General features: G+C 43.2%; 1 protein-coding gene across 1 annotated transcript in view; it reads left to right on the top strand.

Annotated features, from left to right (window-relative positions):
• ATR (ATR serine/threonine kinase) overlaps positions 1 to 8,204 on the top strand; it is a 174,492-nt gene extending 166,288 nt beyond the window's left edge. The window contains exons 45-47 of the mRNA XM_030216335.1: positions 2,371 to 2,522; positions 3,662 to 3,764; positions 7,378 to 8,204. Of these exons, the coding sequence (XP_030072195.1) occupies positions 2,371 to 2,522; positions 3,662 to 3,764; positions 7,378 to 7,551 (429 nt within the window). The 3' untranslated portion in view covers positions 7,552 to 8,204. The remainder of the gene's footprint in view (positions 1 to 2,370; positions 2,523 to 3,661; positions 3,765 to 7,377) is intronic.
• The last annotated feature ends 4,537 nt before the right edge of the window (positions 8,205 to 12,741 follow it).

Raw genomic sequence — 12,741 nt, 5'->3', positions numbered from 1 at the left:
GAAGCCCATTTAATTGCTGTGGGTTTCCTCACATTTCCCACATGGGAATCACTAGCGTGGCTTTGTAAACGAAGTCCTTAGCACATTAGTAAAGTCATGGAACTTATGATAGCACTTACCTGGAAAGGCAGACCTGCCTATATCATGTACATCTTTGTACACTGGTGTGCTGGATGGAAATCCCGTGAGCCTTTGGGTCCTACTGGAGGGCGTAGGTGAAGATACCGCAGCCCTCCAAAGGACAGCCGAACCCCTAGACTTCACCCGCGGCGACCGCCGTTTACCGGGAATTGAGCTTCCAGCTGCAGGCGGCCAACGGGACTTCCGGAACCGCAGGGGTTGGCTGACCGGCCAGTCGGAGGGAGGACTGGGATCAGGCAGCGGACAGGCTGGCAGCAAGCAAGGAGAGTCAGGAACTAGCAGAGGTCTGGGCTGTGTAGGATAGCCACAGATAATAAATTACCTGTGTCCCAGGTTCCCCAAACAGAACTATCTGCAAGCAAATTATCCTGTACTTGGCCTAGGGGTGGGAACCTTGGAACTTAGCCAAATACTTCCGTTAGAAAGAACTGCAACTGAGAACGCAAGCTGGAATATATTAGTTTATTATAGATAAGAAAATATAGATAATGTATGCAAAATATATATAGAACTCTGGCAAAGCTTTGGCTGAATACAAACTGATTGGCTGATAAAAATTACAATCGTACGTCACACTACTAAACTCTAATTCTTACTGGTTACCAGATAAAATTACACCACTGATTGGTCAGGTTACACTATGTACGAGGTAGTACAGTTATTAGCAGCTTATCTCCTGATCACGGTATGACTACCCCAGTCCTTTGCTCAGGTAATTACCACTAACTAGCCCCAGACTAATAGGAAATAAATCACCGTGTGGCTCACCAGGCTGACCTCAGGGCCGTCTCTCGGGAGCTGGCACGGGATACTCCACAGACTCAAGCTGAATTCACAGCGAGTCTCAGTCAGAGCTGGAACGGGAACTCTGCAGCAGACAGGGAGCAGGTCACTCAGTGCAGGTACAGCTGAACCACGATACTTCCTCCAGGTACACAGTTCATCAGGTGAGGACCTTATTAGGTCTCACTGGTCTTCTTTCCACCTCCACCTTCTTCCAAGGCTTTCTTGTTCCCGCTCTTCCCAGTACCTCTTGGTCCGGTGGCTGCAGGAACCAATCTTCCTCTTTCTCAGTTCACTGCATGGCAAGAAGGGTCCGTTGTTCTTGACCTTCAAGTTGTTACATTTTGGTATGCATTTTCTGTTTCTCACCTGCCTTGCTGGAGCCAGCCTCTCAGGGAGATAAGGGGCTGGTTTGTCCACAGCATGTCCTTGGGGTTACGTCTGCTAGCTTCTCCAGAAAGCTGAATTAGCTAAATCACTGCTGTGCAGGTCAGAGTTTACAGCCTCCATTTTGATGTCATAGGATTATACAGGCCAAGACCAGCAAGGTGAGACACACAGGGAAATACTCCTACAGCTGGCAGCAAGCGAGAAGAGTCAGGAACTAGCAGAGGTCAGGGCTGGCAGCAAGCAAAGGATGTCAGGAACTAGCAGAGTCAAACAAGTCAGGTCAGTCAGAAGAGAAGACTGGCGACAACACACGGAAGCTTATGTCCTCTGAGACGAGAAGCCGAAGCAAGACTCAGGAGAAACGCTGCTCCTTAAATAGCCCTCCCCATCAGGGAGCCGAGAGTCAGCTGGGGAGTCCCGGAACCGCAGGAGACGTCATCCGAGGAGCATCCAGGATAGGCGTAGCGCCAGACCTAAGGCGAAGCCCCGCTTCAACCAACCAATCAGGAAACCACAAGGCGCAGCCTTGCTTCCCGGGCTCCGCATCTGGAAGAGAAGCCGGCCCTTGAACGCCGGCACCATGTTCTTCGACTTCGCTGATGCCGGCCCAATGGCCGGCCATTGGGAGCAGCCTGGCCAAGATGGCCAGCGATCTGGAGAGGGAACTGGGAGGCCGACCAATGGCGCGATGAAAGGCGGCCAATTCTGGAGCGCGTCCTCGGCAGGTGTTGCGCGGTTCAGGTGAGAGGCGCGACAGGCGAGGGACGCAACAACTGGTCAGTAAAAACTTCACATTCAAAAAAAAAAAAAAAAGAAGGCTTTCATTTCTTACAGATTTCTGTTTTCTTAACAGAGTAATAATGAAAGCCACCTGCATGAGTAAAACAGCAGAGGTTTTCTTTTGTTTAAATAATTTAGTAGATGGAAATGGGACCTGCTGAGTATTGTTGGTGTATATTAATGCCCTTAAAAATATAAAATGCACTTATGTTTTATCAACTGATGTATAATTACAGTTTAATCTCCTTTTGAATATTTTCTTTTATCACATTAAAGGGAGAAACTTTTGAAGTTCCAGAAATTGTACCTTTTCGTCTTACTCATAATATGGTCAATGGAATGGGCCCCATGGGGACAGAAGGTCTGTTTCGGAGAGCTTGTGAGGTCACCATGCGATTAATGCGAGATCAGAGAGAATCTCTCATGAGGTAAAAATCAGAGGGTGAATGGAGAGAAAGAAATAGTCCACAATACAGGAAGTTCCTCTTGTATACAATTTTTTTTCAGTCTTCTCTTTTTTTTTTTCTATGCCATTGTAGCAGCATGAATGAGGGAAGGCCTGGGACCTTGAAAAATGCAGTAAAAGTTCTTTCCTGTGGCTTGCTCCAGCAGGGCCATGATGTGCACTATCTAACATAGTAACATAGTAGATGACGGCAGAAAAAGACCTGCACGGTCCACCTAGTCTGCCCAACAAGATAAACTCACATGTGCCTTTTTTTGTGTATATCTTACCTTGATTTCTACCTGTCTTTTTCAGGGCACAGACCGTATAAGTCTGCCCAGCACTATCCCCACCTCCCAACCACCAGCCCTGCCTCCCACCATCTCTTTCAAAAGGCAGCACAACAGCTGCCTTTGGCCTGGAGTCCCAGAGTTATTCTGTCTCAAAATTCAGTACAATAGGACCAGACTTGACCCTGAGTTCCAAAGTTACAGTTTTAGTAGGGATCCAAGATAAACTTGACCTACCTGAGTAGAGCTTCTGTAGCTTATACGTCTGCAGTGGAGGGCTTCTCTGTACTCTTGAGCCTCCCTGGCCCTGCCTGATCTGTGCTGAGAGTTTTTATCCTGCCTTGACCATGCCCTCCCTGCTCTGCTCCTGCCTTGTCTCTTCCCTGTTCTGTGGCTTGCCTTTTAAGGTGGCTCTGTAACTGTGAAGGAGTTCTATTAAGGGGGAATGGTAATTTCCTATAGACTCCCTCACAGCTATGTAATGATTTGTTTTTATGCATGGAATGCTCTGCTTCTGGGAGGCTACTAAATCTGAACAAATTATTAGAAAATATCTTGGCAAACAATATGCCCAGATGTCTGCAGATGGGGCAGGCTACGTTTTCACTTGAAAAGGACTGTAGTTGCAATGCCAGTCTACTTTGAAGTTGAGTTAACATATAAGTTGTAGGTGATAGCTTTTTACTGGACTAATTTGATATATCTGTGACAGGCTTTTGAGAGTTATCTTCTCTTTACCAGTATGACTCTTATCTCCACTTGAAAGAGAGAATAGAAAATTAGTGCTGATCCCCATAGGTATTCATTAACATATTTCTTTTGGTTTTTCTAGTGTCTTGAAACCTTTTCTTCATGACCCGCTTGTGGAGTGGAGTAAGCCGGTGAAAGGTACTAAAGCACCAGCAAATGAAACTGGGGAAGTTGTTAATGAAAAGGTTTGTTAAATGAGAGGTCAAAAATTGCATGTAAATATTTCCTATGTAGATCGCACAGAAATGATGTTTTAAGACCAAAGTGGGCACGTTTCGCCCACTTCTGGGCTGCGTCAGGGGTCAGCTGTAACAGTATATCAAATCAATAACAATAATATAACATATGAATTTAAGAAACACTAAAAATTCAACATACAGAATTTGTGTGGGAACCAGATGTTAAAATGTACACACACATGCTTTGCATTATAAAAATAACAGTTACTTAAGAACATGAAGTGGTTAACATACAAATGTGTATGGGAACCAATAAGTAAAATGTGCTAAACATTATTTAGCAAAAATGCTATTCAAGTGCAAAAGTATACATACCAGTTCCCTCCACTAATGTTAGTTTCAACAATTTTTATTGATGATATAACAGACTGAACATTTCGCAATCTTAAACATGTAGATTATATATTTCAACTAGATACAAGTTAATGCTTTATCATCAATTATTTTGTATTATACCCTCCTCTCTCCCACTGGTCCTTGATTAATAAATATTCTTGCATGTTGAGGGCTGTGTCTGGAATTGTTTAATCAGCAAAGTCCACATTTTCAGTCCATGCTTGTAAATCCTCGCATTCAAGAGCTAGGAGATAGAGCCTGTTTTCTTATAGCTCTCCCCCTTTACTCCCCTCGGCAATGGATATTACTATTGTCCTTTACAATATCCGATCGTTGAATATATTTTCCCCAATTCACAGCCCAACAACAGTTCCCATACACCAACCCGTAACATAGCTTAGTAAACGAATTCTGTACCATTAACAGTTGGAATCATCCTCGTAAATAAGCCTCTAAAAGGGCTAATACTAATCAAACCCCTTCCCATCCCCCCACCCCCCCCCCCACCTATCCACGATACTGACCCATTATCCAATTATCCTCTCATACCCTTCTACCCGAGAACCATCCAATTTTTTATAGTTGGGAGTCTCAAATTCTTCTAATTGGAGCCAGCTATTGAAGGAGAACTAGTCAAAGCAGTGAGTTTGTTAAGAACATAGCTTCTTGCTTTAGGAGATATCACCTGAAGGTATCTCCTCCAGGTCAGGTAAAAATTATTTTGGGTTTTAAAGTTAAGCAAGGAGTCCTGGAGTTCCATCAAAAGCAAAGCATGAAAACGATTTCGCCATTGCCAATAAGAGGGACCGTGATCTAAGATCCAGTTCACTAAGATACATTTCATACCCACCAAGAAAGCCTTATGGACGAGTGCACTCTGGTGATTCGTGTTTCCCTCAATCGGGGGAAGACAACCCAGCAAAATACATTGAGGTAACATTCGGACCCGATGTCCCCCGATACTACCCATAAACCTAGTTATCCTGACCCAAAACGCTCTAATAGCCCCGCACTTCCAAAAGGCGTGGAAAAAGTCATTTTGGGACCCTCCACATCGCCTGCAAGCTGCCGACTCTAAATATCCCATGTGATATAGTCTAGATTGGGAGGTGTAAGCACGGTAAGTAACTCTGATCTGACATTCCCGCAGCTCTACACTTCGTGTCCATTTCAAAACTCCCCTCAACCCCTTCAGTAGGTCCCGAGACGAAATTGGTGCTTGTATATCTCCCGCCCACCTGGTTGCCAACAAGCCCAGGTCTCTTTGCGGTCTGGTCATAATCAGTCTCTTATATAACATGGAGATGGAAACAGGATCTCCCGACGGCATCTCTAACAGGGCATCCAATTTGGTGGTCAACTCAACACCCAATGCCCTGCGCGTAAGAGAAGTCACATAGTGTCGTATCTGTTCATATGCGAAACGGTTACCCCAGTCTAATGAATTTAACCCAAGGTCTTCCATGGACTTCATCTCGCCATTTGGTCCCAACACATGGTGCAGGAACAGTATCCCCCCCTCACCCCAGGACCTCACCACTTGGTTATCCATGCCCGGACGAAATGCCTCATTGCCCTGCAGGGGGAGCAAGCTACTACATCTGCAGTCGAAAGACCAGATCTTCGCCAAATCTTTCCATACTCTTCTTAAGGGCTCTATCAAGACACTAGACCGTATGTATGTGGGCAGATCTTTCCGCAGTGCCTGCAGTACATAAAAAATATGTAGGGGACCACACAGCTCCACTTCCATAGCCAGGGGAGTGAAACTCTCCGTCTGCTGATACCAGTCCCCCAAGTGACGCAAGAGACAAGCCATATTATAAAGTTTAATATCTGGGACTCCAAATCCTCCCTCCCCGCTTTTCCCTTTGAGAAATTCAAACTTGACCTGAGGCCTTTTCCTAGCCCAAAAGAATCTGGAAAGCATATTTTGAAGTGCTCTTAAGTCCCGTTGTTTGAGGTAAAGTGGGATCGTCTGCATGCAATAAAGCCACTTGGGAAACAACACCATATTAAACAGAGCAATCCGCCCCATCAGCGACAACGGCAATCCATCCCATCTCTCCAATATTTCCCTGGTACTCTTCAGCAGCTGCGATATATTATATTCGCCTAGTTGTCTATCCCTCCACTAATGTTAAAAGCACTGCTGTGATGAGACAAAATACAAAGCTACCGATTGAAAAGTCATATTACTCATGAGGATAATAAGTGCTGCAAAATAAAAAGAAAAAAGATCTTACCCACATACAGGACAGCACAGCACACAGTAAGATCAGCAAGTATATAAAAGATTTGACAAATAGCCAGTAAGAAGGGTGAAAGGTGCTTCTTATATACTTCCTGTGATGCACTTCTCAAAAATTAATGTGTGCTACTGTGTTATCATGCGCTAACACTGTTATAAGATATGTTTGCTTTTATTGCAGGTCCCATTTTATGCAATGGAACTTGGTTACTAGTAAAGGGCCCTTTTACTAAGCGCTTAGGCGCTAATGTGCACCTAATGCAGCTTAAAATGGCGTACTGCAGGTCCTGCTCAAGCCTGCCAAATGTGCGCACGCTAACCACATGCTAAAAATATTTTTTAGAGGGCAGAGTATGGGATCCCTGCGCTAAACAGCACATTTATATTAGCATCAGCTAACTGGCTAGCTCAGGAATAATGCGGGAGCTCTTACTGCCTTGAAAATGGGTGGCAGTAAGTGCTCACGCGGTAATATTTTTTAATGGCCAGGCACTAATGTTGTCATTAGCGCATGGCCATTAATAGAAAAAATAGAAAATTGTCCGTTTTACTGCTGCAGTAAAAATGGCTTTAGCGTGTCGGAAAAACCCACATAAGGGCACGTTAAAGCCATTTTTTTTACTGCAACTTAATAAAAGGACCCCATAATTTGTAAACCATTTGGTCCTTATGAGGGGTTGGTGGAATATAAGCAAACAGAATTAATTACTAGCTGAATCTATTGGGCAGCCTGCCAGATGTATATCAAATGAATAAATCTACCCTTCTCCAATCACCCCTCCATTCATAAGCAGCACCAATAAGGCACATCATCCAGCAGAGTAAATTATATTTTAACACTGTATTTAAATATAGGCCTGGAAGGCACTGCTTCTTAAATTATTGAGCAAAATTTTCTGTTGCTATAGCACAGCTGTAAATTCATTGGAGATTGCTAATATATGAACCTTAATGGATTCTTATTTATTGTAGGCCAAGACGCACGTCCTTGACATAGAGCAACGACTGCAAGGTGTAATTAAGAACAGGAATCGAGTAAAAGGGTTACCCCTCTCCATTGAGGGACATGTACACTATCTCATTCAGGAAGCAACAAATGAGAACTTGCTGTGTCAGATGTATTTGGGCTGGGCACCATATATGTAAAGTTGTATATTTTGAACAAATAATTTATTAAGTATTGTACAACCAAAGTGTTGTGTTTTTGTAGCCTGTAATGTGACACCCCTGGGGAGAACAATTCATTTGTGTCTCAGATTTCTGCAGAAAACCCAACACTTGAAGTTATAGTTCAGGCTGCAGCTTCCCAAATATACCTTGGTCAGAACAGTGCAGAATCTGAGGGACAATAATTACTGAGGCTTAGGTCGTGTTATAAGTGTTAAGTGGCATTTGCACATGTAAATAGTAGGTTTATATGTGTCTACGTAGCAGGTTTAGAAAAGCCACTATTTGGGCTTTAGAGGAGTGATTGAGGTGACAATTGTAATTAATCTCTTTTGTTTAAAACCACCTCAAAAAGCTGGAAATGAGAGTTTTGGAGCTTGGTTCATTAACTCTTTCCCCCTGGGCATCCAGTTTTGTGAAATCCAGCACTTCACTGTTTAAATGCTAATATTCTATGAATATTTAGGCAAGTTACAGATGCTGTATTTTGTACTTCATTGTGGTCTGTCATTACTGTTTGTGTCTTGTTTTAAGGTATATCTTTCTTGATGCAGTAAGCATACAGTCTTTTGTAAAATTTTTTGTATAAAGCAGCCAACAAAAATGTGCAGTGGATCAGATTTGTTAAATCAGAAAAGTAAAATTGAAAAATATATAAAAGTCTTAGTATTGGGTTTTTTGGTCTGTTTACTTCCTTCTCATTTTCATTCCATTGTACATAGGCATTCAGGTAGAAAAGAGGTTCTTGAGATGATTGGGAGACACTAGAAGGAACTAATACTTGAACAATGTAGGCATGAGCATAAAGTATTCAAAACCGCTGAACAATATCTTTTTTTTGTTATGGAGAAAAGCCCTCAGAAACTAAAGGACTGTAAACTTTAGTGGGACACGGTTAATCTTCTATCCCTCTGCCTGTCGGCGTACCTCAGGGTTCTGTTCTTGGTCCCCTCTTTTCTATCTACACTTCTTCCCTTGGCTCATTAATTTCATCCCATGGCTTTTCCTACCATCTCTATGCTGATGACTCCCAAATCTACCTTTCTACCCCTGATATCTCACCTTGCATCCAAACCAAAGTTTCAGCGTGCTTGTCTGACATTGCTGTCTAGATGTCTCAACGCCACCTGAAATTAAATATGACCAAAACTGAGCTTCTCATTTTCCCCCCAAACCCACCTTCCCGCTCCCCCCGTTTTCTATTTCTGTTGATGGCTCTCTCATTCTCCCTGTCTCCTCAGCTCGAAACCTCGGGGTCATCTTTGACTCTTCTCTCTCCTTCTCTGCTCATATCCAGCAGATTGCCAAGACCTGTCGTTTCTTTCTTTACAACATCCGTAAAATCCGCCCCTTTCTTTCCGAGCACTCTACCAAAACCCTCATCCACACCCTTGTCACCTCTCGTTTAGACTACTGCAATCTGCTTCTTGCTGGCCTCCCACTTAGTCACCTCTCCCCTCTCCAGTCGGTTCAAAACTCTGCTGCCCGTCTCATCTTCTGCCAGGGTCGCTATACTCATACTACCCCTCTCCTCAAGACCCTTCACTGGCTCCCTATCCGTTTTCGCATCCTGTTCAAACTTCTTCTACTGACCTATAAATGTACTCACTCTGCTGCTCCCCAGTATCTCTCCACACTCGTCCTACACTACACCCCTCCCGTGCACTCCGCTCCATGGATAAATCCTTCTTATCTGTTCCCTTCTCCACTACTGCCAACTCCAGACTTCGCGCCTTCTGTCTCGCTGCACCTTACGCCTGGAATAAACTTCCTGAGCCCCTACGTCTTGCCCCATCCTTGGCCACCTTTAAATCTAGACTGAAAGCCCACCTCTTTAACATTGCTTTTGACTCGTAACCACTTGTAACCACTCGCCTCCACCTACCCTCCTCTCTTCCTTCCCGTTCACATTAATTGATTTGATTTGCTTACTTTTATTTTTTGTCTATTAGATTGTAAGCTCTTTGAGCAGGGACTGTCTTTCTTCTATGTTTGTGCAGCGCTGCGTATGCCTTGTAGCGCTATAGAAATGCTAAATAGTAGTAGTAGTAGTAGTAATCTTTCAAAACCAGTGTTTAATTTCTATCATTGGGCTGAAAACTCCGTTTAAACAGGAAACCACCTCTACGAAAATCCAAAGACAACAAAACAAAGTAGAGAAGACAACAAAAGTAACAGCTCTGGGAGTATATGCAAGGAGATCTCACACAAGTAACTATCCAGAAAAAAATCTTTATTGGCACCAGTATGGACCTAACACGGAGCCGTGTTTTGGTGAGACAAACCTGCCTGCCTCAGGGGTCATAGAAACATTTATGGATGTTAGATATTGGTACAAACATATAATCGTGGAGCGAGTAGCATAAGTAAATGTAGACAAACGCAGCTCACAGAGTGGTGCAGGAAAAAGCAAAGCTTGAAAAAGCCGCAGTGAGCAATGGAGTCGCAACAGGAGGCCATGGCAAAAACCCACAATTTCTAATAAATTGGGTAAATAAAGACTCATGAAATATAGAAAAAAACAGTCTGATACATTTTATAGTTCTACAACCCCTCTTCTGGGGGGGGGGGGGGGGGCTCCCGAAGGAAAGAAATTGTAGAAGCACAGTAGAGAAGTAGGTAAATTCCCCCTCCCCCCCCCCCCCCCCCCCCGATTTACTAAGCTGCGCTAGCGGCTGCTGTGTGCTATTGCCGACACAGCCCATTCACTTTGAGCATGTGCGAGAAATCCCGGTGCTGCTGATGTCTGCAGGAAGGAAGCAGCCAAGGAGGATAAGAGTGGAGGCACTGTATTTGGCTGGCGGGGCCTTGGCATCCCCACTATCAAAGGTATTGTTAGCGCAGGGGATAGAGGAATGTGTTGCCCTCCAGTTCATCCCTGGGCACCCCCAGAATTGGAGGGCTGTCTACGCCCCTGTTTACAGGAAGGATTGAAATAGGTCTCTACCTTTAATCCCCAGTGTGTTTTTTCTCCTCTAAATTGTGGCTTTTGAACGTATTAGGGAGATTTACAGCAGACATACATGTCTGAGTATTGGCACTTACACATTTATATTCTGAAATACCCTTTTGCATGTGTAAGTGCCAACACTTAAGACAAGCACGTTGCTGGGTTGCTTCTGTTGATGTTTCAGACATTGACAAAAGTAAAATGGTTCCTTCCTCTGCATGTATTTTATAAAAAGCTCTATGTCAGCAGATCTTTTTTTAAACTATTACTGGAATTAGATAAGTCCACACATGGATGTCTTGATTCCAATTTCTACTTTGTCTAAAAAAAAGGCTGCTTATCAACTGTCTCATCTTTATCTACCTTTATTCATACCTTCAAAAAAATGCAGCAGCAGATTGATGAGGTAAAACTTCCTTTGGCTAAATCCATTTTGACTGTGTCCCATTAAACCATGTCTGTGTTTAGTAGTTTTTTTTTTTTTTTAGAAGTTTTCACCATTTTGGCCTGCACCGACGTCTGGTTTCACCAGTCTGTAGATTCCTGGATAAGCCCAGAACTCTTTTTTTTTTTTTTTTTTAATTGGCATTATCAGGATAGGTTTATTAGAAATCCAAACGGGGCAAGATGAAGGATGCTCTCCAACAGCTCCTCTTTTCCTCTGACTTTTTTATGCTGAAAAAATAAACAGAAATGTGAGTGCACTACCCACTACACCAGCAGCTTCCTTGATACCTAAACAATCCACTATGGAGTCTGGTGGCTCATGTAGCCCCACATGGAGCAGAGTCCAGAGCCTTCTGTGGACCTGGAGAATGTGGTGTCATTCTTCCCCCAAGGAGTGAGTACCTTCACAGAACGCTGCAGATGCTGGTGCGGGTAGCGCTTGAGTTGGCTCGGCGCCTGTTTCTAACATCAGTTCCTCCTCACTGAGCTCAGGAAGGGAAGCTGGAGGTTTAATGGTGCAGAGTGATGGCATGTGGCAGCAGGTCAACATTAGAGGAATGAGTAATGTCAATGACATCTGCTGGCCCACTGCCCCAGAAACCTGGTGACCCCCTCTGCTCTGAAACTTCAACAGCCTTGTTCAACCCAGTAAGACTGACTATTTTTCCCTTGGTGGCTATTTGGTTGTTGGTTGTAACCTTAGATCAGAATTTGACCAGCCAGTTTTATGGACTAAGCCAATGAAACAGTTTACAATCATCTGGTCCAGCAGACTGCAGAAGAATACCTACTCAAAAGTAAAAAGCTCTCTCAAAATGCTGAGAGACTATTTGAATTGGAGACTAAGGGTGAAAGACAGGAAAGTCGAGGAATTTTATTTCAGGAAAAATTGAAACTGGCTTCTCTAGGTTTGAGACTTCTGTTAATGCACCTATAAAAAGTCATGCTAATTTGGCAATGAGGTGTGAGAACTTAGAGAATGTTGTGTACCACAGTCCCAAGATACCTCGTATTTCACCAAAAGAAATATATGTTGGGGATATCACACGTCTGAGGATCAGTGTGGAGCCAAAGCAGTCTCTTAGAAAAACTTTAATTAACAATAATTAGTAAGAACTCAGTTTTACTAAAGGTAAGCGCAGGTTATCTGCCACAGGACCCAGTTTACTTCTGTGGGCCTTATCACAGATAATATGTACTAACCTTAGTAAAAGACCCCCTTAGTGTCTTTGCTGTGGTCTTGTTCACCACGAGTGCCCCTTTTACTCTGTCATGATCTAATGGTCCAACTGAATCCCTCCTTAGCTTCCAGCTTAGAATATAACCAAAAAAGTTTTTATTATGAGTTTTTGCCTCTATGGCAATCTTCTTTTCAAACTTTTTTTGCCTTCCTAATCAGCATTTTACATTAATCTTGCCAGTGCTTATGCTGCTTCTTGATTCTTTATTCAGATCCTTTCCCATTTTTTGAAAAATGTTCTTTTGGCTAGAAAAGCCTCTTTCACCTCATCTTTTAACACCTCATCTTTTGGCTTTCCTTCTACCTTTTCTAGTAAGTGGAATAGATCTGCTTTGGAATTCCAAGATTTTTTTTTTTTTTACAATGTCCATGCTTGATTTTTTAAAATTGTATACGTGACCTGATACCTCAATAAGGAAAACAATTGGTTTTGGGGGGGTCTGAAACTGCCTTATATAGAATCTGGGGGTAATTGTGCTAATAAAAGAAGCACAGTTCATAACTTAAATTCAGTCACTGTCCTCTTCCACTT

This window comes from Microcaecilia unicolor, chromosome 10, assembly GCF_901765095.1.
Source record: "Microcaecilia unicolor chromosome 10, aMicUni1.1, whole genome shotgun sequence".
NCBI classification, from domain to species: domain Eukaryota; kingdom Metazoa; phylum Chordata; class Amphibia; order Gymnophiona; family Siphonopidae; genus Microcaecilia; species Microcaecilia unicolor.
Note: the sequence above shows the minus strand (reverse complement) of the source record. Positions and strands in the feature narration are given on the sequence as shown.